The 27,813-nt window shown below is 42.1% G+C and overlaps 1 protein-coding gene across 2 annotated transcripts; it reads right to left on the bottom strand.

Moving 5' to 3' along the window:
- Positions 1 to 376: 376 nt before the first annotated feature.
- METTL1 (methyltransferase like 1) lies at positions 377 to 27,384 on the bottom strand. 2 transcript variants are annotated; one of them, XM_033939965.1, is made up of 6 exons: positions 27,086 to 27,375; positions 22,352 to 22,518; positions 18,839 to 19,023; positions 13,410 to 13,523; positions 10,867 to 10,968; positions 377 to 3,391 (listed from the first exon to the last, which is right to left on the bottom strand). In XM_033939965.1, exons 1-6 carry the CDS (start codon positions 27,163 to 27,165, stop codon positions 3,221 to 3,223), a joined length of 819 nt encoding a protein of 272 aa, XP_033795856.1. In that variant the 5' UTR covers positions 27,166 to 27,375; the 3' UTR covers positions 377 to 3,220. The 2 variants fall into 2 exon arrangements, with proteins under 2 accessions (XP_033795856.1, XP_033795857.1); XM_033939966.1 differs by lacking the exon at positions 10,867 to 10,968 and having other exon boundaries at positions 27,086 to 27,384.
- Positions 27,385 to 27,813: the final 429 nt, after the last annotated feature.

Genomic DNA, 27,813 nt, shown 5'->3' with positions numbered 1-27,813 from the left:
GGAAAAATGCTTGAGCACCTGAATAAATTAATGTAAACTGTTCTGAGCTCCCTTAGGAGAACAGTATAGAAAAGTGAATAAAAATCCGAGGAGGCGTGGGTTGGTGAAACCAATGACAACTCGCAGGTGGACCATAAACCCACAATTGCTCCAGCACCCCTGAGCTCCCTGCACCCAGGATGGACTATCCCCGCCCTTGGTACACCACTTATAATACTGGACAAGATTTTGGCATAAGAAGGAATTGAATTCCTGGCTATTATGAGACAGTTAAATGTTGGAGAAAAATGCTGACCTAAGAGTTAAATTAATATATTGTGGATATAGTGAGGTATATCAAATTTTATGAAATAAATAATTAAAGATACTAGCCACATTTAGGGTTGGGAAGAAATTTATTTTCATGGTGCTACAGTGATGGTTAGAGATAAGGAACATCCCAAGCTGGAATCAGGTCCTGTGTCACAAGACCCCTAGAGCCTCTGCCCCATCCACTGCAGGGAAGACAATGGACAGGATATGATTTTTTGCACCCCATCTCCTATGTACCCTGTGTGGCTGCACCACACACACAGCCCTTGGGATGACCCTGCTACTGATGTAGGATGTTTCTTTGGCCTGCCTCTGGATTCCTAGACAGTGAGAGATTGCCTGTTAGTCAACAAGAAAAAGGTTGGGCTGGCTGGACCTCTCATTTCTTTTCACCCTAAACCAGACATGGCAAACCGGAAATGTGCACCTTCCAAACACTGCATTCAGAAAAGCATTTGGGGAATGCACTTAGTCCAATATCCTTTAAAGCCCTACCTTGAGTCCGTTTTGCTCATAAATGATTACTATTATGTTCTACACATGTTGGATCTTGTATAGAGTGTTTAAAAAACAAACCAACCCCCCAGACATTAAACAATCCATGTTTTACTAAATTCTGTGTATTGCCAGTAATTCCTATGGGCAACGAGAAGATTAGTAATTTCTCTTAGGGGTTTTCCACACCATAACCAGAATAAAACAAAAGATTTGAAAATGAAATTTCAGCTGTTTCATCATTTTGATTCATTTAAATGGCATTTCTTGTTTGTGATCTGAAAAATGGGATGATTTCTCATCCAGCTGTTTTAATTGTTTATATCATATCAATTCTGTGAGCCTTGCTATGAAGGGGGCCAGCCATGGGATGACCAAATCCAAGAAAGCCCCAGAAAAGCCATTTTTTAATGAGTTCACAATGTGTTCAGAGAAACAGTCGATATGTATGTTCACCCTGTAGTGGTCTTCATACTATACAGATGTAACCTCTCTGGCCTGGTGTGTCCCTTCAGAGGGTTCTTACTGTCTGCTTGGCAAACAGAGGAGCAAAAGCTCAGCAGTTCAGGATCTCACCAAACCCTTCCCCTTTGCTATTTTCAAAACCTATTTTCTAGATGGATTTCAATGCTGTTGATCAGTAGTTCATCTAAATCTCAAGGGGGGGTGTTAGAGGAGCAGCAGCCTGAAGATGAAATTATAGTGGCCAAGCCTTGGGAGAAGGTAGGTGAGGGAGTCAGGAGAGCTGACTAGACTTGGACTCCCCAATTAAAAAAAAAAACATCCAGGCACACGGACAGTCCTCTAAAGAGAGAACATGCCTGGGTTAACCCTAATTTAAGGATGCTCCTACCTGTTAAGATACACCTTGGGAGGGAAAGGAGCTATGGGAGGAGCTCATGGCAGCATGGGACACCAATGATTTAAATGTATGTTGTGGGAGGGGCATGGGCCACTACTACCCTGTTCCCCCGAAAATAAGCCTTAGCATGATTTTTAAAGATGCTCCTAATTTAAGCCCTACCCCAAAAATAAGCCCTAGTGATGTGGCAAAAGGAAGGCTTCAGAGGGAAGGCCACAATGCAGCCCGTTGGTGGGGTGCTACTGAACAGGGGGATAGGAGGGAGGAATAGAAAGATGCTGCACAAGTGGATGGATGAGAGGGGAGGAAAGATGCTGCACATGGGGGGGGTAGAGAAAGGAAAGAGGAAGAATTGGGGTGGAGAGGATTGTTGTACATGAAAAAAAAAAAATTAAACATCCCCCGAAAATAAGCCCTGTGTTTTTTGTACCCAAAATTAATATAAGGCACTGTCTTATTTTCAGGGAAACACGGTATCAGGGATTTTGCCAGTGACTTTTGCTTTTTGAAAAGGTTTCAGGTTGTAACGAGCTGTGGATTACTGATCCAATTAAAATGTGGCAGTTATACTCTGCTGATTTTCCGTATTTTTTTGAGGGGGTCTTCCTTATGGGTTTGGTTCTTGGTGGAGTTGCAGTTCTTTTGCAAATGTTTGTTGTTGTTTGGAGGGGGGGTTCTGGGGTGAAAACACAAATTGTGGGACAAGCGTTCATTTTTGTATTGCTCTGTTGCTGTTGTTCGTGTGATGTCCTCAATAAAAAATTTTTGAACTTATAATGTGGTAGTAATGTGAATGCTCATTGCTTATATAATGCCATGGTACTTTTTGCTGGCTAATTGTGCGGTAAAAGCTGCATGCTGAGTCAGCTCTGCTACCTGGCTTTCTGCATTGACCCCCACCATAGAACAAAGGCAAGCGCCTGCTTTCTACTTTAACCCTTTCCATCCTGTTCTCTTATATTCCTATCCCCAAACTTCTGAATTTTGCCTCTAAGATACAGAAGAAAGGAGCTGGGATAGAAACAACTGGGGATCTTTGCTCTGCCGTGTCTGCACCAAATGCATCCTGAATGACTGGAGGAGAGGCGAGTACTGTTCTTTGCTCTCTCTATTCTAAACTTATTGGCTTTCCTTGTGTGCCCTAAATCCTGCACAGGAAGGGACAGGCTGAACAGGAAGCAGAGGACTGTTCTCTGGGGCACCGTGCAAAAGACATGTGGAAAAAACTTCATAAGCCCATGCTTAACCATGCCCTAACTGACACCGCCAGAGCCCACCAAGGCCTTTGTCAAGGCACACTGGTTGAGAAGTACTTCTACCAAGAAGTGTCACATTTTTACCCCCATGATGGTCCACACTCAAGTATTGTGGGCATACAAGTCTTGGTGAAGAGCAGAGTGCATGACGGACAGCTGGCTATCCTTTTTGTGGCACACCTTTTCTCAAAATGTACACACAAAGACAATCCTCCATACTGGTTCCTAGGGTCAGCTGGAGAAAAAAATCCAAGTCTCATCTCAAAACAAATAAAAAATTAAAAACCAGGTCTAATTATACTGTAGATAGGCACGACTTCTCTTTCAGAAGTGTGCTCAGAGTCTCCTGAAGTATTTTGTCCTCTCTACGCCTAAAGATGGCCAGGAAGTTCTGTCCGTCGTTCCGCTGTACCTTCTTTCCCTCCTCTGTTGCAGTGCCCAGGCGCTCCACAATGATGTCATCTTTCTGTCAGAACAAAGGGATGAGATGTTTAGCACTTTTTTTTCTTTTAAGGGGCTCACACTTTTCCCTATAGTAGTTCAAGGTGAGTTAGGAATTTTCCTGTCCATACAAGGCTTACAATCTATTTATACCTGAAGTAATGGGGAGTAAAGAATGACACGGTGGATGTTACCCGCGGCTAGCCGCGAGTAGCTGCGGGTAACACACCAAAACGGTGGAGAGTGGAAAGGTGCTCACCGCAGGTACGGGGACAAGGCCATCCACTGCCCCGTGGAGCAGTGAATGGCCTTGTCCCCGCAGTTAAGGGAGGGAATGCGCGTGGCCCCCCCTCCCTCCTTCCTACCTACCCGAATCTATCTATCTCCCTCCATCCCCCTTAACCTTCAAGGCGCATTTTAAGGTTTGAGACTTATTGAACGCCACAGGAGCGTACATCAAGCTAGGAATTGGGATGACCAGGGTGGACATTCACAGTTCTTCAGGTATTTCCCAAAAGGCTCCACCAAACTCAGATTCTTTAGTAAAATGCATTCAAGGATACAGGCAAACATGCACGTATCTGCTGGCACTTCCAGTGGAAGCAGCGATTTCAGAAAAAATATAAAATAAAATAAATGCAAAAAAAGGGTAACATCACTGTGGGCTGATTCTGTAACCGGCGCCAATATTGTTGGCTGCCAATCACATGTCAATGACACACTGGCAGAATTGTGCCTATGTGAAAGATAGGTACTGGAAATGTAGGCCAGTGCCTATCTTTGCGTGAATCTTACCTACAAAGGTGCTTTAGGCCACCTATGGCACTTCCAGTGTTGCAATAACACTAGGTTTACTGTATATTCACTTTTAACTTCTTATGCACAACATATAGTGCTATTACTATAAGGAAGTTCAGACCTCCACCCAAGTAATATAACTCCTGGTGGTGTTCATAATTCCCAGTATAGCATTAGTTCAACATTTATAATAATAATAATAATTTATTTCTTATATACCGCCAAAGCCATAGTAGTTCGAGGCGGTTTACAATGAAGAAGGACTGGACAATCAGCGAAATGTTACATTGGTACAATCAGAGAAACTAGGTACCGGAGAAAATGGTACAATCAGAGAAAATTGGAGCAATCAGGGAAAATGGTACAATCAGCAAATATGGTATTTTTCTTCTTAATTCATTTTCCTTTTTTTAAATTTTACAACCAATAAGTTAATAATTTAGCTTTTTAGCAGGTTATTCCCCTTTCCGACGCGTTTCGCATGACTTTATCAAGGTTGGGGATCTTAAAGTTATCTTTGCCTATTTAGATCTGCCGCTGGTTGAATGCCAGCGGCAGATCTAAATAGGCAAAGATAAGTTTATGTTCCCCCGACCTTGATAAAGTCATGCGAAATGCGTCGGAAAGGGGAATAACCTGCTAAAAAGCTAAGTTATTAACTTATTGATTATAAAATTAAGAAGAAAAGTTATAAAATGTTGAACTAATGCTATACTGGGAATTATGAACACCACCACCATCAGGAGTTATATTACTCGGGTGGAGGTCTGAACTCCCTTATAGTAATAGCACTATATGTTGTGCATAAGAAGTAAAAAGTGAATATACAGTAAACCAAGCGCTATTGCAGTGGATGTTAGCATTTTTAATCCGAATAGAAGATTGTATTAATGGAAGATGGCTCACTTCCAGTCCTGGTCACACCTACTTTGGCGTAAAGTGGCTTAAAGCACCTATGCGGGTGCGATTCCAGCACCGAATTGCGCGTCAATCTCTTTTTTTTTTTTTTGTTTGCCATTTCTAATGGCATTCTTCAATTACCTTAGGCACCAGTTTTAGAATTTTCCCCCTGTATGCTTAAAAGGGCCATTTATACCTGGGTGCTCACATCTGTTATATTCATGTACTGAACTCCAGCATGTTCATGGGTAAGTGTAATGCATAAATACAAGGGGAGCACTCCCATGGGTGGGTGACAGGTAGGGCTCTCGCCTATAAGCATATCAGAGAATTATTTAAGTTATCTGCCCTTGCTGTAGAGAGTTGCGCGGGGACAGAAATCAAACTCATTCCCGCTGGAATCAAATCTGTCCCCACCTGTTCCCGCCAGAATTGAATCCGTCCCCGCAAGTAATCTCGTCCATCCCTGCCCGTCCCCATAAACTTCAGAAGTAGTTATTTAATTATGCTGCTGAATTAAAGGCTCTGGTAGAGATCCATTTACAAATAAGCAAAGATACTTCATTAATTTGGAAATATTGGGAAGAATACATAACTGTCAATGGGGCTCTGCCAGAGCCTCTAATGTAAATATAAATACTCCAACTGATGAGGTTTCTCAAGCTATGTCAGCTGAGGACTTCCTCTGAAGGTGGCCAGGGGTCCCTTTTACCAAGCTTGCCAGTCAGCAACAGCGTCTCTGAATCACAGATGCTGGCACCTCAGTGGCTCAGGAAAGCTGCTAGTGGGAAATTCTGGCCGCCTATGGAGGAAGTCCTCAGCTGGCGGTGCTTGGGAATTCCCATCAGCCACAGCAAGGGTCAGCAACTACTTCAACACTGGACAAATAAAACCAGAAATGCAGCTCCTTTTATGTTGAACACAATACAAAGACATCTGCTATATACATTTCCCCAAACTAACATATTTCATTCAATAAATTCCTTTTTTTTTAACCTTTGTTTTCTGGAGATTTATTTTTCCATCAAGTTGTTTCCAGTATCTTTTTGTGCTTTCCTGTCTTCTGTAAATACTTCTTCAGGATGCTGTCCATTGGTTCCTCCTACCATAGTCCAGCATTTCTCTCTTCCCTCCCTCCCACTGTACAGCATCCTCACTCCCTTCTATCCTGGATCATTCTCCCTCTTTTTCCCCTCCCTACTCATGCACAGCATTTCTTTCTCTCTCCTCAACCTCCATGCACAACACATCTCCCCTCTCTCTGTCTACCATCTCTCTCCCTCCCATTCCCTCTCTTGCTGCAAAGGGAGTTGAAAAGGAGAGAGAGAAGGATCCAGGGTGCATCTCTCTCACCCCCCTCTAAAACCATGTCCAACATTTCTCCCTCTCTCAGCCCCTGGCCCTTGGATAGTATCTTCTGCCCCTCCCCATCAGCCCCATGCCCAACATTTCTCCTGCTATCACCACACTCCAGTGCCATGCTGTGTTTCTCCCTTCATTTCCTCTACTATGTCCAACATTCCATCTTCTTGCATACCTTTCCATCTGTCCCACCCTTCTCTTCCACCATCAAATCCAATATTTCTCTCTCCCTCCTCCCCCAAACCCATAGTCTAGGCTCTCTCCCCTCTCCAGGCCCCGACCCTTTTTTCTCTCTCCCAACCCACGATGTCCCCTCCCCAAGGGCCTTCCAGGGCACCAGGTCTAGCGGGGAGGGATCTTGGAGGCAGGAGCATGGCCTTCTCATAGCATTTCAATCCTAAAATGCCCCTGCCCCCCTCCAATCTGCCATATTTAAGGTAGCCCCCCTAACAAGGTACCTGGTAGACTAGTGGGGATCTTCGAGGTAGAAGTGGGGCTCTTTCACTCCTGCCTCCTCCCAGCTGACTTCTAAAATGGTTGCCGTAACCTTTCCTTGGTGTTCATGGCATTTTCAGTAGTACCACGTGAGGTTGTGGCAGTTATTTTAGAAGGCAGCTGGGAGAAGACAGGAGCAAAAGGGCCACACTCCTACCTCGAAGACCCCCGCTGGATCACCGGGTACTTCGGTAGGTCTGGGGGGCCATGGAAGAAGAGCTGCAAGTTGCCAACCCTGTCCTAGCCATGCAGCAACTCTTCCCTCCTTCTCCACACTCCTTCCCAACGCATGCAGCATCCCTCTCTTCACACCCACCCCAAGCAACATCTTACGAGCCTGTCAATTCAGGCCGCCGGTAGCTTTCCTTCGTTCCTCCATGCTGCCGGAAGCTGACCCAAAGCCTTCCCTCTGATGCGTTTGCTTCGGAGGGAGGGCTTCCCTCTGATTGCATCAGAAGGAAGCCCTCCCTCTGATGCAAAACATATCAGAGTGAAAGTTTCCAAGTCAGCTGCCGGTAGCGTGGAGGAAGGAATGCTGCCAGCGGCCTGTAAAGAGCAAGTGAGTGCGGCTACGTGGAACCTGATGCCAGAGGAAAGTACCATTCCCGCAGGAGCCCTGAACAAAGACGACCCATCCCCATGAGTCTGGAGGGGATCCTCGAGGACCTGGAGGGCTTCCCCGTTATGCCACGGGATTCCCATTAACCTTGTTCCCTTGCAGCTCTCTACCTTGTTGCATTTGGGTGTCCACAGTTACAACATGGCTAGTGTAATAGTGACTGTATAGATTTTAGGCACACTGATATTGGGCAATGCTAGATTTCAAAAAACAAATATGAGAATCATGATGCAGTTATAGATTAGGCTCTCACAATGCAGCACTGGGGAACCTAAAGGAGGCGCCCACCTATAGAATTGCTCCAATACGTGCAAATGGTAATGTTACTATATACATGTGTATTTGCCAGTGCTTATTTGCATACTGCATCTTTTAACTTTTAAGATGCTGAAAGTCTTGAGCTCCTGCAGAAGTACCGAAATGGGGCACTTTGTTGGGTTTAGAAGCATTGGTGCATACTTTCAGTGGTAATGTAAGAGTGGATTTCTTTTTCTATCTCAAATAAGTAAAAAAGTTTTGTAAATTTGGCACTACAGAACTTTTTTGAAATGTACTAACACCAAACAAGCTATTATTGTATTACAGTGCTCCCCTGCGAATTTGCAGTCCGCAGTCCCGGTCATTTGCGGTATTTTCCAACCATGAAGGGGAGGCAGGAGAGGGCAGCTGGAGCGCCGGCGAGTAAAGGAAATCACTCGTGGTATGCTCCGACCGCCTCTTCCTGTACTAAAGTCGGGCCTCACCAATCAGGAGCTGCGTGTCAAAGCCTGATAAGTAATACAACATTTACAAGGAAATCTAAATTGATAGGTTGCTCCCAGACCCAAAAATGACTGACAAAACGCCAGAAATTTCTTCCATCTAGCAGCTTTCTGAAAATCACTATCTACACATGGATGCAATCTATCCTCCAAATTCTATAAATGGTGCTTAAAACTGGGCGCATGTCCGATTTGTGCATGTCATTTGAGTAACGAGCCAATTAGCACCAATAATTGAGTGCTGAAAATTATTGGCAACTATTTGAATTTATGCACACATCTTGCTAGGTGTTATTCTATAAAGATGCCCGTGAAGATACATCATGCACAACAATGAATGTAATTTGTCTTATACAATGTCCTTGTGATAAAATCTATGTTGGACGTACATTCACTGTATAAAACTCCAATTAACTGAACTTAAGTCAAGAGTGAATACTGATACAGATACAGCCCCTATTGTAAATCATTGGAAAAAGATGGGCCATACTCTGCAGGACATTGAATGGAGGGTTATAAATGGAAATTATAAAAAAAATTCATAACTTAAAAGAGAAGCAATGGATATTTAGATTGAACTCTATGTCCCCTGATGGTTTGAATGAAGAAATTGACTGGATGTCTATAATATGATTTGATTCTTCTGTATTTTGTGTTTCTTGCGAATGAAGTGGAAGAATCCTGGTTTATGGGTCGACACTGGGTCAGCTGATATATTCTGGTGGCAGGAAGTTTTCATCCAATCAGAACAGAGCAGTGCATTGATGCACGTAACAGCAGGAGAGGATTGAAAAGGATCCGACGTCAGATGCCGCCAAAAGAAGACACTGCCTGACATTGTGGAGAGCGCTTTAAATGGTTTAAACTACCATAAAAATGAAAGCAGAGCTAATTTGGTGAAGCGTGGTTTGGAAACCAATGTAAAAGGTATAATTTGGATTGCTAATATCTCCTGAAGTGTTTGTATAAGAAATCACATTATATTCAAACTGATCTCGCAGCATATATTGAATTTTAAATGCTATCATTTTTTTAAAATGTAGGAGCCTCGATCCTGAATAAGTTTATATTGAAACATGATCGTGTCGGAAGAGGCACTCCTTGCATTGAGCCTAACAGATAAGTGGGCTTTTTACTATATAGTATTATAAATAATAAATTGATTGAAATAAGAAAATAAAAAAAGTTAAAAAAAAAAAATGATCCAATGAAGAGTGGAACTGTTTGGGTAAATGCTTAACGTTAACAAAAATTCATGAATGAGACTGCTGAGGATCTGAAAAAAGTGAAAATTTGAAAAAAATCTGGGGTATTTGTGGTTAATTGTTTAAACTTTTTAGCACACAATTGAAAAGTGGATGTTGGTAATAGGAGGGGCATTCACTTTAGATGCACACAGTATTACAGAATATGGGAGATCCAAGCCTAATTTTTATTTTCTTTCTTTATTATTTGGATTTATGAATCGCCTTTTCAAGAAGAGATTCACCCAAAGCAGTTTACAATACATTGAATAGTAATCAGCTACACTTAAGTATTTACAGCAGGTTTCAGTTGGGGTAAATTGGGCACGGATGCAGATCCCAGTGCTAAGGGCTATTCTAGAAACAGTTCCCAACACCGAGCACTGTTTGTAAAATAGCAATCAGCATTGTTCCCTCTAAGCTGAGTGGGAGTCCTCCAACTGCACTGCTGGGGGTTTCTGCTTCAATACTGGGTTTTCAGTCACTAGAGACAGGCAGATTTCCTGGAGTCCTTCAGAGCTTGCCTGTCCTTCACTAGTGAAAATGTGATGGTGAAATAGCACCCCCTACTGGCAGGACTGTAGGTGAAGGATTCTCTCTCAGCTTAGAGCAGTGGTCTCAAACTCAAACCCTTTGCAGGGCCACATTTTGGATTTGTGGGTACTTGGAGGGCCTCTGAAAAAATAGTTCATGTCTTATTAAAGAATTGACAATTTTGTATGAGGTAAAACTCTTTATAGTTTATAAACCTTTCCTTTTGTCTAAGTCTTAATAATAATATTGTAACTTGTAGCTAAAGAGACATTTGATCAAGAAACTGTTTTATTTTACTTTTGTGATTATGATAGATATACTGAGGGCCTCAAAATAGTACCTGGCGGGCCGCGTGTTTGAGACCTCTGGCTTAGAGGGAACAGTGGCAATCAATATTCTTTTTTTTTTTTTGACGCTCAAATTTGGGCATTATTTATTGAATCTAATCCTATATGTCTAAATGCTTCTAAATGACTTCCTTACACAATTACTCCTAAGAGATCAAAAAGGTAGTAGTGCTTCCCCTTTAAAATTATGTATGTTTTTACACTGTTTCATCCTGAGTGGGTGCCTCAGCAATGAGGCAGTAAAAAGTAGTTTCTTCTAAGCCGAGACAGGATTTTCTTTAAAATTGTTCATATTTTTTCCTTTTTATCCTACCCTTCCTTTTCAATTCCTGCACATCTGGCTCTCATCAGGGCCTCATACACAGCCTATCCTTTCCTCTAACTTGTCAGAGTATAGCCCTATCTCCTCAGTTCCTATCACCCATCAGTCTCTCCCTTACCAGGTCTTCCAATGGTACGAGTTCAAACAGTGGATGCTCCTGGAAGTGCTTCACCATCCATTCGTGGACCTCTTCCACATCTGTAATAGTGTACACCAGGCCCTGCATGCACAGACAGTCCATGTGTATTAGCAGCAAAAAAGTTACAGTGTGAAGACAAAACAGAGGGATGTTAAGGAGAGGGAGAGTCCAACAGTGCATGATTGGAGAACCAAATTGGGGATAATAGAAGAGAATGAGAGGTTGACGGATTATCAAAGAGGGAGGTATGATATGAAAAGAGAAGGAACTAGTTGATTATCTTGCACCAAATGTTGATGGGGGAGCCTGAAGGATTGGGAGGGGTGAGGAGGATCTTTAGGCAGGGAAGTTGTTGTTTTTTTAAAAATTGTATTCCGCATATCCTACAATTCTATGCGGAATACAAATTATTCAAGTAATCAAGCATTTTTCCTGGTGGGCTCACACTCTATCTAATGTACCTGGGGCACTGGGAGATTAAGTGACTTGCTCAGGGTCACAAGGAGCAGTGCGGGATTTGAACCTACAACCCCAAGGTGCTGGGGCTGTAGCTCTAACCACTGTACCACCACTATCTGAAGAACCAATGGGTTGCTCTCTGGCTGGGAAGTAACACAGGGTGAAGGAGAAAGGAGTAGTAGTTTTTTGGTACTGTTTAATGTGGGAGTTTTGTATTGAGCTCAAGACACTATTGTAAACATATTTGAGTTGTTCAAGTTTAGTGGTTATAAGTTGCATCTATATTTTCAATAAAAATATTGTAAACCTCCTCCCCCCAAAAGAACTAGGAAAAGCGTCAGCACTTTGCATAACCAGATTGCCAGGAACTTGCTGCTTGCTTACTTTTTCTACTGTGCAAAAGTGATATTTGTGCGATGTCACTGTTCACATTAACTGTGAAAATAGGGTTTACTAAAAAAGACAGAGTTGTTATGTTTTTGCGGTGCAAAACAAGAAGAAATTTTATTTTTTTTAGTTCCTCCAGACTGGCACAGATGGATACTCTCCTCTGCCAGAAGGTGGAGAATAGTCTGACAAATAGCCAGGCATGAACTCAAAACTATAAGCTTGGCCAAATCCAGGAATGTATGCAATCGGATTGCAGTGAACAAGAACAGTGCAAAACCAAGAACAACTGTTGGAGAAGGTACAGAACAAATAACTAGAAACTAACCCCACAGTTCACCAGCTACACCAGATGAACCAGAGGTCGCTGCTCCAATATCACTATTTATACTTCTCAGAAAAAAGAAAAGGCAAAAAGAACCAAAATCATGAGATCGCATTCCTGAGAGAAAATGACTTCACATCATTATGAATGAAAACACTGGGTGGGTTCTGTGACGGTCTGGAGGGTCTAAAAGAAAGAAAATTAGCAGGTAAGAACCTAATTTTTCCTTCTTTATCATCCCTCCAGTCTGGCACAGACGGATGGGACATACCAAAGCAGTACCCATCACGGGTGGGACTCCCAAAGGTCCACCACAAGAATGCGCTCACTAATAATAGCATCCTGACATGGGAGGGAGTCAGTGACCACTGGGGGATTAATCCCTCCAGTGGTCAGCTGGTCAGTTAGTCACAAAGGTTTTGCTCTAGACGTTTCTATCTTATTCCATTATCCCTGAAAAATGTCTAAATTTTGGACCCATCCAAATCCCACCCCTAACACATCCCCTTGCAATCTAGATGAACTGTGGAGAAAAACCATCTCAAATTTAAGTTTTGAAAATCGCAATGTGGACATTTTCAAGTGAAAAATGTCCGTCTACTACTTTGTTGTTGTTTTTGAGATGTTTTTGTTTTGTTGTTGTTTTTGAGATGTTTTTCTCCTTTGAAAATGAGCGCCATTGTACATTTCTCATGAGTACTGTATATCAAACATTAATAAAACTTGAATTATGCAAAGTGTTGCTCGGCATTTATTTTGGTATAAATTACCTAAATATGTTTAAAATTATGCCATTAAGCAACAATTAGATAACAAAAATCTTGGGATTCCTTTCCACCCCTCATTTTTTGTATGAATTGTTTAGCTTGTATTTTCTTGTTTTACTATGTTAAAATATACAACCTTATTTTATAATTTTAAGCAACCAAGGTTTTGGCCTGAAAGGTAGGTTATAAATGCTATAAATAAAATTAATAATATTATATTCCCTATACGCTAGAAATGAAACTGCTGTTACTTACAAAAAAAAGAGGTAAAAATTAACATGCAGAGGAATCAAGTCCCAACTCTCATGATGTGGCTGACTCAAGGGGAAACTATCCAGAAATGCAGGAAGTGTTGTCGCCAAGAGGAGGCATGCTTCTCTCCAAGCCAGCATGGGACACTCTTTTCTCTGAGCCTTACAGGCCTTGTGTTCCAGTGTGATCTTGTATTAGGGAGTACTCCTCTCTCTGATCCAGTACTAACCTTATGGCTCAGCATAGTTTTAAAGAGTGCTCTACCCTTTGTTTCAACTAACCAGATGCAGACAATTGGCATCCATCTTCCATAACGATTCCACATAACTCACCCCAATGCGCAAGACATAGGCATATTCAGCGAGGAGTGTAGGACTGATGATTCTCCATTTGTGCTTCGTTTTCTTGAAGTGAGGGTCAGGGAACAGGAAAAACATCTTCTTCAACTGAAAGAGATGAGGTGAATGGGTTACAGGCAGCAGAAAGAAATCCATAATGGGGAGGGAGGTTGAAGAATAGAAGAGTTTCTATTCTCTAGAAACAAGTCACCCAGAGTAGAGGAGGAACTGGACCTGTACCTATAAGTTGACATGAGAAAGAGCTAACAAAAGGTGCACAAGCACAGAGAATCCAACGGTACATATCAGGCATCAAAGAGTAAAATAGATGAAACCAGATCTATAATAGAGAATGACACGGTGGCTGTTATCCGCCGAAACGGTGGAGAAAAAACTGTGTTCACCGCGGCTACGGGGACAAGGCCATTCACTGCCCTGTTGAGCGGTGAATGGCCTTATCCCCGCAGTTAAGGGAGGGAACGCGCATGGTCACCGATCGCGCTCCCTCCCTCCTTACTGATCGTCTCCGCTGCCGCAACCCGATCACCGCTGCCTAGTCCAAACATCTCCCTCTCTCCCTACTGATCGCCGCTGCCTCATCCGTGCATCTCCCTTACTCCCTCCCTGCCCCTTACCTTTGTGGCGGGCAATTTCTAAATTTCCTTCCTACGAGCAGCCGGAGTGTAGAAGTTGCGTGTGGCTGCCGTAAAGGTCATGTCTGATGCAACCAGAAGTTGCATCAGAGACGACCTTTCCTGCAGCCACACGCAACTTTAATGCTCCGGCTGCTCGTAGGAAGGAAATTTAGAAATTGCCCGCCACAAAGGTAAGGGGCAGGGAGGGAGTAAGGGAGGAAAGGTGGGGTGGAGAGGAAAGGTTACAATTTGCCCATCACCTTTGTTTCCTTGAGAATCAACTCAGAGGACTCCCATTCCAGCAGTACCATCTAAAAAGTGCCTTATGAAGGCAACAAACCCTCAATGGCTTCTGCAGCCCTACTGGATCCCCTTCAGAGACCTCTTCTTGTGGCAGCTGGGTGTATGAAGTGCTGAAACCATCTCATAATAAGGAGAGTTTCTAGTGGAAGAACAATCTAATGACTGGGAATGATTACCAAGGGGAGAGGGCCCCCCCTTCCATCCTTTTCCAGCAGAGGCCAGAATAAGAATCTGATGCACATCTGATGTTCCCTTAGAGACTTCACTGAACAGGGGCTGTACTAGATAGTCCCCTATGGAGTTGTTATGAGCTTCCCACTAAGTTTGCAGCCTACGGATCTACCAGGTGTCCATATTTCCCTGCAAACTGGCCAGGGTCCTCTGCAAGCATTGAGAAGGGGCCTGAAAAACCTACAGTGCCTGAGCAAGGAGCTCCTAAGGGTCAAGGAGGCAGGAGGCCTCTCCTCTCATTTCTCCTTGCTGGACCTTCTCCTAATCTAGAACTATGAGAACTATCTGGACAGATGGCAAAATGGTGGCCATTCCTGTCAAGAGAACAACAATTTCTCAAGTTGATTAAAATTTTGATATACCACCTGGTCACGGGGATGGGACGGGGCGAGGACAGTGACTGTGGTCGCGGGGATGGGGACAAATTTTTTCCCCGTGTCATTCTCTAGTTTGTAGCATGAGAGCAGAGAGGAAAACCAGACTCTAATAGAATGTAATAAGCATCTGATCTATCTAGTCTCTTCCTATCCCCACAGGAACTGATTAAAGACAATCCCTTTATAAGGCTAACAAATGTTTGAAGATTTAGCAAACACTTTGTCAGAAGAACATAAGAATAGCCTTACTGGATCAGACCAATGGTCCATCTAGCCCAATATCCCGTCGTCACAGAGGCCAATCCAAGTCACAAGTACCTGGCAAAAACCCAAATAGTAGCAGCATTCCATGCCACTGATCTAGCGCAACTGGTGGCTTCCCCCATGTCTGTCTCAACAGCAGTTTATGGACTTTCCTCCAGGAACTTGTCCAAACGTTGTTGTTTTTTTAAACCAGTTACATTAATCGCTCTTACCACATCCTCTGGCCTTACAACTTCAAAAGGATGAACTCTCAAACCTGTCATCTGCCTCAGAAAGGTATTTCGCTGTCTGTTTTCCGAGACTATACTCACAAAATATTGGCTATGAGGCCATCATACCAAGAAGAAACCAGTTCTAGCTAGATGCTTGGGATCTGGGTTGGCCACTGTTGGAAACAGGATACTGGGCTTGATGGTCCTTCGGTCTGTTCTAGTATGGCAATTTTTATGTTCTTATGTAAGCCAAGTATAGGACAAGTATAGCCTTTGTGACCTCACTGATGTTTGGCTCTTAAGCATTGGTGGAATGAGGCATTATGACATCACAATCTCAGCTCTGGAATGCTGCAACTCTTTGGGTTTCTGCCTGGTACTTGGGACCAGTATGGCAATTCTTATGTTCACCTCTTACTGAGTAAAAGTAGTGCCACAGCATGATTGGCAAGGGGACAGCATGCCACACGGCTGTACCAAGGTAAGGTAAAGTTACCTTTTAATGCGTCTGACGTGTGCTCTTGCCTCTGTACTAACAGGTGTCCACATTTCCCTGCAAAAGACTAATTTTAGCAGGATCGATTTCTTTCTTTCTTCTTTTTAAAGTAAATCTTTATTTTTTTTTTTTTAGCCCAACTTCTTCCTGTCCCCTTGAGCTTTTATTTTAATCTGAACCAGCATCTTTTGGGCTATGGTACCATGAGCTTCTAAGTCTCGGCTAAGTCTTCTTTTTGAAATTGCTCTTCCGGCCTGGGGCATTGCTTGCCTTAGAAAATTAATGACGGTAAAAGTATGCTCAAAGCTCTGCAGGCTATCCCTCTCACTAAAATCTCACACACACTTACATGCAGTTACACTCCTAACTGACAGTATTCTAAATTTTTTCTCACAAGTGCTTGTACGCCACACCCTCTCGCGCACGCATTTATGTACGTAGGTTAGAGAACACTAGTAGTTGGTTACTTAAGCAACCAATAACTGGCAATAAAAACAGTTAATTGGGGCAAACTTTAATTTGCAGTTATGGGCTTGTTCTATAACATTAGCACCTAAATTTGATACTGCGTAATTGTAAGAGGGTAGTGAATGTGGGAGGGACACGAGCAGGGTGGGGGGTGGGGTACAAGCACTTATGAGCTAAAGTTTAGAGTACTAATCAGTTAGGGGTGTAACTGCCGCATTTGAACACCAGCATTTATGCCCCTTATGCAGATAGCGAAAGTGCTTGCTAGATGCCAACCGAATTTTGATTTTGGTTTCAGATTTGGCACCGAAATTGACCCCCCAAACCAGAGGCATTTTCGGCTGAATTCAAAACTCTCCTCTAACTCCGGAGCTGCTCCATGACCTCCCCCCTGATGGCACCACCACCCCCGAGCGTCAGTAGGACCTCCCCAAGCCTCCCTTAGCAAGCCTGAGTGGTCTGGTGACTTCATCAGAGGCTGGAAAGCAGCCCATTCTTTCCTGCCTGCTGCTCTGCCTCTTGCCGCTGCTGCCATTTTAAATTGCGCTTTCTTATGCCAATACTGATCTTAATATGGCTACCAGGACCTCACGAGGCAGTCTCATGAGGCTGCCATGAGAAGTCTCAGCAGCTATTTTAAAGCAGCAGTGACAACAGGCAGAGCAGCAAGTTATGTTATGTTATGTTATTTATTTCTTATATACCGCTAAATCCGTTAAGTTCTAAGCGGTTTACATAGAAATATACATTAAAGGATACAATAAAATAAGATAAATAAATAAAGAATGGGTACTCTGAAATTCCCTTACTGTCCCGAAGGCTCACAATCTAACTAAAGTACCAAAGACAAACAAATTAGCAAATAGTAGATAGGAAAATAAAGATAGCGGAAATGAGATATAAAGCATCCTAACAAGAATACATTGAACTCTCAATAACATACTGTTAAAAATAAAACGTACATTCCAAAATAATAAAGTATTTTAAAGAAACTAATTAAATAGAAAATACTTTTAAGAATTAATCAATTATAAAAATATATAGAGAAAATAAACATTAGAAGTGAGGAAAAGAGAAAAGGTAAAGGACGGCATATGTGAAATAGTGGGGTTCTTTCCTACCTCCGAAGAGGCATGTGTATGTGTGGTGAAGGTGTGTTTGTGTGTGGGGGGAGGGTGGTTGAATAAGAGGTGTTGACAGGGGGAATGTATGGATATGTGGTTTGGGTGGGTATGATTGACACTTTGGAAATGTGGGAATTTTGAAGGGGTCTTTTGCTGCCATTCAGCGTCCCCTCTTTGGGCAGTGGCAGAGACTGTAGGACAGTGGTCTTCAATAATTTTAAAGCTGGGGCCACTTTGGTTTCTAATGGGCTGAAGAAGAGCCACCACATATCTTCCCATGTGGGGTCATGACACTGCTGACCTGTGTGTGTCAATGACCTCCATCTCCACCAGCCAACCTTCACACTTCATTGGGGGGAGGGGGGTTCTTCAAAGTTTGATAAATGACTTGTCCTTCAAGCATGCAGAACTTTCCCCCATCCACTTTTTCCTTTTTGCTCTGAGCTAGGTAGCAGGAAAAAAAAAAGAGACTGAAAGACAATGGGGTCTGCCCCAAAGGTCTCCGAGGGCCGCCATTGGCCCCTGGGCCTTGTATTGAAGAGCACTGCTCTAGGAAAATTGCTAACTTTTTCCTCCAAAACCCCTCTTCTCACTCCTCTCTGACCCCTGCCCAGAATCCTTAACTGTTTCCCCTTCTTATCTGCCCAACATCATCCCCTAACTCTCTCATTTCCTCTACCCACAGTGCCCAGCATCTCCGTGTGTCTCCTCATTTCTCCTCTCCCTTTCATGCCCAAAAGTATCCCCTTCTCTCTCTCCTCCTAATATGTTAGTCCGTCACCTCCCAAAACACAGACAGAAGTTTCTCTCTTTTACCACTGGTGGCTCAACACAGCTTTCCCAAGTTTGTCACAATGCTAGCTGAATTCTCTAACTCTTCCCAGATGCAGGCATATATCCACCCCTTGCACAATGGGCACCCTATAGAAGCCATTACATGCTGCTCACACCCACTGAATAGATATGGGGATCATTCAGACTTAGATTGACAGCAAGCTGAAGCCTGCAGACATGGAGAGGAGGTTGCAAGGAGAAGAATAGTGGTGTTCCTTCGAGTGTGGTGTTCTGTGTGGCCGCACAATTTACTTACCCCTAAGGCCAGCACTGCTGTGGTTATAGAATTGCCATGGCTTCCTCCAAAATGGAATTCAAAAGCACAGCAGCACAGAGTACTGTCACTAAGCCATCAGACTGGCCGCTGTAGAACATGCAATGAATCCCTTGGGGAAAACTTTCACTTTCTTAACTGGCTCAACACGTAGCAGATTATAACCCAGACAACATGTAAATGAACAGCAAAGACAGGCTTGTACCTGGCCCTTACGGAAGAAGTTGGGCAAATACTTCATGGCATTGCTCCGGATGCAGGCGATGTTCTGATAGTGGTTGGGATTGGATTCCCTCAATGACCGGATTCTGTCCTGCACATAATCCGACACCTTAACCCGGATCTCCAAGCCCAGCATCAATGTGTCAGGAAACAGAGGCGACAGCTCCACTGGAAAAAAATGAGGAAAAAAAAAAAAAGAGTTACCTACAGCCTGTCTCAGAGAAGAAATTTCAATAAACTTGGGGGTAGTGGAAATAAAACTAAAAACAAGCACTAGAAACTTAACATCAGCTGTTGTGGACCAGGTGGTCTAGCTCATCTGCCCATTGGACCCGTTTACAATACTGTCATAGAAATAGAGAAACATGATGGCAGATAAAGGCCAAATGGCCCATCCAGTCTGCCCATCCACGGTAAACATTATCGCTTCCTCTCTCTAAGAGATCCCACTGTTACAGATCTTCCTCCGATCTCTAGAGTGTTCCACCAGTGAGGTCTATCCCATGCATCTTTCAATACTGCCACTGTTTTTGGTGCCTATAACCTCCAATAACGTAAAAACTATTTTATTCAATTCCTATTTTTTGGAGAAAGTTGGGAAGCAGCAGTTTCCTCCTGATTTTTTGGCTTTCCACTTCAACTGGGACCAGAGACGAGATCCAGCACTATGAACCTTTATTCCACTACTAATCGTTTCTAGAGACTACAAGATGTACATTACGGGGCTCTTTTGGACAGCTGCTGTAAACAACAAAGCGCATCCTAACACGGGAGAGACCGTCCCAATCACTAAACTCATTTTTACCATGGCAGTGAGATAGGGCTTTTCCTATTTTATTTTAAAACATTGGACTGCAGGGCTTGCAAAAATATTAACACGACAGCATTTATTGCCTCCCGTTTAAGAGGTGCTAAGTGCTCCTGCATTAACCACACATTAACCGGTTAGCGTGCAATAATATGAACACACTAGCTGGGTAGCGTTTCCACTCATTCCCTGCCCGTGCAATGCTCCCTCCAGCAAAATACATAGCATGCGATTACTGCACATAAAGAGGGAAATGACTCCAGGACGCTTTAGTCAGTCCTGCGGTAAGCCTTCTTCAGCACTCTAGGGCTTAGTGTTCCTTAGATAAAAGGGCCCCTAGATGAGCTGGGACATTTGGGTATAACAACCAGCAGGTACAAATGTGTATGAGGTAATACCAAAGGGAAGACCTGCAGATACCTGGGGAACTGGGTTCAATTTCCACCACAGCTCCTTGTGACTCTGGGCAAGCCATTTAACCCTCCATCGCCCCAGTACAAAGTAAGTCCCCATATATAATATGTAAGCCACTCAGAAAGACAGTACAGTATATCAAGTCCAATCCCCTTTCCCTATACATCCACTTAGAAAGATGGTATAACTTGCATGTATGTATACCTGCCACACAACTCATGCATACCATTACTGTGTGGTTAAGTACAGTGATGGAATGATGTCCTTGTCACCTTCTGAATATACTGAAGAGAGAAGTCAGTGCATCCATGTTATCTGCATTTGTGAGTGTGCAGTAAGTCCCTTTGCATTAACCCCCTTTCCCCATCCATAATGACGCGTGCAGTGGATACAAAAATTAAAATGCACTATCAAGCCAGGATGGACATCAGAGGGCACCATTATTGCAACACTGTGTACATGAAGTCTACAAAATCCCGAGTGGAGTAGAACGGGTACAAGTGGATCGATTTTTCACTCCGTCAAAAATTACAAAGACTAGGGGACACTCGATGAAGTTACAGGGAAATACTTTTAAAACCAATAGGAGGAAATTTTTTTTCACTCAGAGAATAGTTAAGCTTTGGAACACATTGCCAGAGGATGTGGTAAGAGCGGATAGCGTAGCTGGTTTTAAGAAAGGTTTGGACAAGTTCCTGGAGGAAAAGTCCATAGTCTGTTATTGAGAAAGTCATGGGGGAAACCACTGCTTGCCCTGTATCGGTAGCATGGAATATTGCTACTCCTTGAGTTTTGGCCAGGTACTAGTGACCTGAATTGGCCTCCATGAAAACAGGCTACTGGGCTTGATGGACCATTGGTCTGACCCAGTAAGGCTATTCTTATGTTCTTACTCACACACTAACTGCTTGTTGTACAAGCAAAAGAGCCCCTGTTTTCTTCCATTTAGTGCGAGTGGGGAAAATGCTGTGTACACAAGGCCCAAGTCATCGTGCATTATACATAATGGCAAAAACCATCAAATTTAGAATGGACCAAATGCCCTCTAGACATCCTGCACTCTCAGCCACAAGGATACCCCATCTTAACGGATGCAGGGCTGGATCAGGGCATCTCCCCTTAACCGCTCACCATAAATAAGAATACATTTACATTTTGATGTCACCTCAATAGCAGTGACCCAAACTCCCTTCCCTGAGAAATATAACCCTGGAAGACACGCATTCAACTTGTGTTGGATGATAACTAAAACACCTTTATGGTAGGACAGCTCGTAACATACCTCATTATCAAAAATTTGCTTCTTGCAGTAAATTGTTCATTTGTTATGACAGTAGTTGTTTCTACCTTGCCCTTTTCTTTCCCTTCCCTTTTGATTTTATTGTAATCTTCCCTTATCATTTCATTCCACATATTCCAGTGACGTTTGTAATGTTATTGGCAGTCTACAAGTGTGTGTGTGTGGGGGGGGAGTTATCCACTATCCCTTATTTTATTGTAAACCGCTTAGATTTTAACTTTGGATTTATATTGGTGGTACACTTCTCCCTCCGTATTCGCAGTTTCAGCAATCGCGGTTTCAATTATTCAGGGTTTTTAGCTTGCTGGCTCCTCCCTCCAAATTACATCAGCTTGCATAGAGAAATCGCCGATTCCAATCGTTTACAGAGAAAATCGCTGACTCCCAGCACTTTCTTCACCGTGCTTTGCCTCTCCTTCAGAACAGGCCAGGCCTCCCACCATATTATTCGTGGTTTCACCATATTCACGATGGTTTTTAATAGAAAACAACGAATAACATATGAAAAAGTTATTCGCGGTTTATCTGTATTTGCAGTTCTGTTAATCCCCTATCACAGCGATTACGAAGGGAGAAGTGTATATTAGATAAATTTAACTTGAATTTAAGATTGTTAGCCCAATAGGGGCAGAAAAAGTACCTGCTTATAATAAATGTGAAGTGTTATGGTTATACCATAACCCTTACCTTCACACAAACCCCTTTATTTTTATTAACTTTTTGGGAGAAGAAATGTACCAGTGCTCTGGACTGGCAACTCCTGGAAACAGTTTATTGGTTTTGAAAGGCCTTTGGTCAGATCCAGTATAGCAGTTCTTAGGTCCTGTTACTACAGTAAGCTTCCAGCTGTGAGTAGGTGTCAATATTAAGAGTTGGCAAGTGTTTGAAGGAGAAGATCTGAAACTGTTGGATTAAATCAAATCATTAAATGGAAATAAGCTGCTGGATGAGGAGAAAAGTGCTCTTAAGTATACCTAATAAACCTCCGTAACCGCACCCAATATCAGCAAATTCCACTTGTGCTTTTGGTGTGCTTGCTTCCGTAAGGTCCTTTCCATCGTCGTGCTTAATATCTGGATTAAGAGGTTTGAAAAACTCTGGATAGTATTCTGCCCAGTCCATGTCTTCTGGTCTTGCTGGACTGTGAACATACCAAGAAAGAGCAGTTACTATAGATATGGGCACCATGTATACAAGCAAAAAACATCACATAGCAAACTTTACTTGGGCCACAGGGATCAATACTATCACTGATCCTATTCAAAATATTTTTAGCACCTCTACTGACTCTTGCACAGTCAATATGTTTCACAGTCTTTGCGTATTCCAACGACATACAGCTTATACATCCAGTTCAACCACATAAATCAGAAGACATCAAGAAATTAATCAAAAACTGGACACAATCAGTCAATGGCTTAATGAAAACATGCTTTTGCTTAACATTACCAAAACTAAAGCTCTACTCTTTCCAAGCAGTGAAAAGGAAACCCTAAGGGCACCTATCTCCTTGACTATTGCAATATTGCTTATTTATCAACTACTAAGAAGGAATTATTGAGATTATCATCGATACCTAACACAACAGTTAGATTGATTTACGGATTGAAGAAATACGATCATGTTACGTTATTTTATTGCGAAGTGCATTGGTTGCCTGTGGAAGCTGGGCTGTTTTGTTACAAGGTTTTATATGGTGCAGCCCCTACTTATCTGGCTAATAGTTTTTCCATAGCAACGAACAAATGCAGTAGAAAAACTCATGCTCTGTTTAATTTCCCTTCTGTAAAAGGTTTTAAAAGCAAGAAATTCCTAAATCACTCTTTAGCATCTCAGGCAGATTCTCATGAAAAAGAATTTTGATCATTGTTGCTCACAGCTGTTTCTTACAAACATTTTAGAAAACAGCTAAAAAACCTATCTTTTCTCCAAATACCTGACTAGCTCACATTCAAATATACGATTATGTTTAATGTTTATAATCTTTTGTAAACCACGTAGAGCTTTTTGGTAACGCGGTCTATAAGTACAATGTTATGTTATTTGCATCAGATCATTACCAATTAAAATGGATACCACTATAAAACATCTTGGTGTAATTCTAGATGAAAAACTTACTTTCCATCAACAAATTAGTTTGGTCGTACAAAAATGTTTCTACAAACTAAAAATGCTCAATCGCAAATCTACTCAAACTTAAATCACTCAACATTCTTATACATTTGTTAATTCTTTCATCTAGATTATTGTAGTTCTCTATATCAAGGTATTGTTCAAAAATAAATTAGAAGACTTCAGATCATTTATAAGGCCAAAAAATTCAATCATGTCACGCCCCTTACTAAAAGATGCTCATTGACTTCTCATCGTATAACATTCAAAATCCTACTTCTTACTTTCAGAAGCAAAATAAAACATTCTCCAGCATTTATCGATAGAATAGGGAAATAACAATCGATCTCTAGACCAGTGGTTCCCAACCCTGTCCTGGAGGACCACCAGGCCAATCGGGTTTTCAGGTTAGCCCTAATGAATATGCATGGAGCAGATTTGCATGCCTATCGCTTCCATTATATGCAAATCTCTCTCATGCATATTCATTAGGGCTAGCCTGAAAACCCGATTGGCCTGGTGGTCCTCCAGGCTCTAGACCACTTCGCTCATCTCAACAAAATCTCCTTACAATCCCTTCACTCTGTCATATTGTTTACGACACCACATGTAAAACCATGTTCTCGGTCGCTGCACCAACTTTATGGAATATCCTACTCAACTATCTCATACAAGAAGATTACATATCCAAATTTCAACCCTTTTGTGTCTCCCTCTTAATTTCCTTTTCTATGTAACTTTTAAATACAATGTAACTTTTACCCTTTTATCCCTTATGTATCACGTTACAGTTCTTTGTTGTTTGTATCTGTCTTTGAATATCTTTTTTTATTTTATATTTAACTTTGTTTGTAAACCGCTTAGACTTAATGATAGGCGGTATATCAAATTAAAATAAAACTTGAAACCTGAAAACTTAAACTGTCATGAATTTTAATTACTGTACCTTACTTTTTAGTATTTCTCTGGAATCAGAACACAGTAATGCATTTCCTTTAGATTTGGTCCACATTTTTTTCTTTTGCCATCAGTAGCTCGTATCCATTTACCAGGAGTCTCAAAGTCCCTCTTTGAGGGCCGCAATCCAGTCGGGTTTTCAGGATTTCCCCAATGAATTCATGCATGAGATCTATGTGCATGTACTGCTTTCAATGCCTATTCATTGGGGAAATCCTGAAAACCCGACTGGATTGCGGCCCTCAAGGAGGGACTTTGAGATCCCTGATTTAGACCAAGAAAAACCAGGCCTAAATACCTGCATATAAGTGGGGTGTGGACTGGGCATATTTTATATCACTGCGCTTAGCTTTTAGAAACGCCCATGATCTGTCCATGCTTCTCCCCAGGCCACACCCCCTTTTCAGATTCACATTCACACCACTTAACAGAATGCACCTACCAAGTTGTGTATGTAACTTTTAGTACCACTCAGCGTCAATTATGAGGTGTTAAGTGCCAGTTATTGGCACTGATTGATTTGGTTAAATTAAGTAGTGTATGCAAATCAGCTGTGTGCACCAATTTACACACACAACTTACGGTGTAATATACAGAATTTAGAGTTTGGTGCCTAAAGAGCTTTTCCAGGGGCAAAGACAGTAATACTCTTAAGGATGGAGAAACGCCTCATCCTCCTCATTTGGTCAGTGGAGTATTCACCTTCACATCAAATGGACAAGTTGATGGTATGAGTGGGGATCACTCTCAGACAGACCCCGTCTTGAAGCGTGGAACTTGTGTAAGCAGAGTTTTCTGCACAGTGAGAAGCAAAGTGCTCAATTATATTGACCTGATAGAGCATGGACAGTAGGGTATAGAATCAGGAGATTTTTCTTTTCGTCGCTCCTCAGGAGGATGGGGAAGTTTCCTAAGTGCAGTTGATGGAGAAGCAGAGTTGGGATGCACATAAAATGCATGCTGGTGATGGAGTAAAAACAGTTTTTTTAAAACAGGTTTTTTGTCAAGGTAGTGGTGGCGGTGGTAGTAGTGGGGGCAAGGGAAGATATTATGACCTGGATATGATGGATGATGTCAATATACTGTATTCTGTTCACATTAAAGAGGATTTCAAAGAAAGTTATCCCCAGGCATTGAAACATGCTAAAGCTAGCAGAGATGGTTTAACTATTAAGACTAGATGTTCACTCTTTCAGGTCAACTTATCCATCTTTTCAATGGTCTGGGCCCCCTAAAAGGCAATGATGTATTAGGATCAAGGCTGGCATAGGCTTCGATGGCAACTCCAATAGTTGAGAAAGTAGGACCTGTGCCGGGCAGACTTCTATGGTCTGTGCCCCAAGAGTGGCAAAGAGAGATACAGATTAAAGGGATCCTTTCCAGATAAGCCCCGCCAAAAAGTTAACCCCCGCCACAGTTTTAGCTAACACCATGCTAAGTGACTACTTGGGAAAAGTGATATACAAGGGGGGGGCAGAGCCCCCCCTTGAACCCCCCCTCCGAGTCATTATTCAAATCATGTGAATAATTTCCTCGGAGGGCTTCAATAGTTTAATAATTGGCGGGGCTTAAGTTTTCGTCCGTGCACTTTTTGCATTAGTGGCGGGGCTTATCAGGAAAAGACCCGATTACAGTATCCCAGTTTTTAATCGTGATGTAAGTTGCAAGTCTATATCTGTTGACATTTACTATGTTACCTAGGATATCAGCAATAATAAACACAAAACAACAGATTTTTATGTCATACCAACTCAAAGAATGTCTGTGCATATTTCTACCTGCAGGAAAGGTGGCACATTTCAAATAGTCTATTTACCCAGGTAAATAGCTTTGAAAATTGGTGTATATGTGCACACACAAATATATTTGCAGACATACACATATGCAGAGCAAAGTTTCATATTTAAACAGTATGATGGACAACCAAACATTTTTACAGGATGGTTCAAGGTAAGGGGTAGTGATAGTGATGGCATGATCATTATCAAAATCTGTGAGTGGAGGGGAGGACTAAGCACCTGAAAGTCAATTGAAATTGGGGGTGTAAGGATGAAGGTTTATTCAGGGCTAGCCTTGGACTAAAAACAGGAAACAACTGAAAACAGATGCATTTTAAACATTTATTAATTAATAACAATACTGAAGCAAAATGTAGAGTCTTTATGGGATGCACTTTTGGATTTAGCTCAGGCATTTTTTCAGCTGTAGCTCAAAGTGAGTAATATTTAAGTACAGTATGTATTTTGTTTTTCCTAGGGGGTTTATAATCTAAGTTTGGGTCTAAGGCACAAGATCACAAGAAATATCAGTGGGATTTTAACCAGCTTCAAAAATCGTTTATAATTTTCGTAACTAAACTGCACACAGAAAGACGGATTTTTTAAAAATAAATCTCCAGCACGAAATATTAATTTTATTCCACAATAAATAATGCCCAAAGCCGTATAAACTAAAACATGAATGAAAAACTTCATAATCGCACTATTATCTTTGATAAAAAGTATTGTTTTCTGATTAAAGTAGCCAGAAAAGGAGGTGTAACCTGGCAGAAAAATCTGCAATTTATTTGTTAGATAAAACTCCAAGAGGAGAATTAAAAAACACTTTAAGGTATATATCACTTAAAACAAGGAACTTACTAATGAAAAGAATGATCAGCCATCGGGTTAGAATGAGCTCTCTGTCGGTAATAACGCTTCTGAGGAAGTGAGGCCGCCATCACGAGAACACTAAAAGAAACCGCTAAAAAAAAAATAAATGACAGAAAATCTTGCTCGAATTTATCAGCTTACGGCATCGGTATCCTTGCCAGCCACGTTAGACTTGTGTTTATGTCGCGGAAAGATGACGTCATAGGCAGTTCGCCGGGCTGGGGGAGGCGTGGTTGGCTTGGCCTCGTTGTGGTCAAAGACAATTTAAGCTCCGTTAACAGGGTACTGAGCTGTATTCTTTGTTTTAAGTTTATTAAGGTAATTAGGGTTACCTTATCGCTCCAGAAAAGGGAGGACGGTTTGAGACATCCGGGTTTTATTGCCGTTGCTTTCAATGGAAGTTAAAACCCAGGTGTCTCAATCTGTCTTCCTTACTCCCATTGAAAGCAACGGAAGTAAAACCCGGATGTCTCAATCCGTCCTTTTTCTGGAGCCATATAATAGGTACTTATACTGGAGACTGAGACATTTTCAGCTCTAGCGCCTGCTCTGAGGTTTTCTACTCCTGCTGTATTTTGTTGGCGCCTGGAACAGTGTCTCCACCTGCATTTTTCATTGTGAAAGGCCAGTTATTAAACAGTGCCAGATTTACTTGTATGTGGTTTAATAGTTTATAATCCACCTTTCAGTAACGTCAGTGTGTGATACAATATCAA

Source organism: Geotrypetes seraphini, chromosome 3, assembly GCF_902459505.1.
Source record: "Geotrypetes seraphini chromosome 3, aGeoSer1.1, whole genome shotgun sequence".
NCBI classification, from domain to species: domain Eukaryota; kingdom Metazoa; phylum Chordata; class Amphibia; order Gymnophiona; family Dermophiidae; genus Geotrypetes; species Geotrypetes seraphini.
Note: the sequence above shows the minus strand (reverse complement) of the source record. Positions and strands in the feature narration are given on the sequence as shown.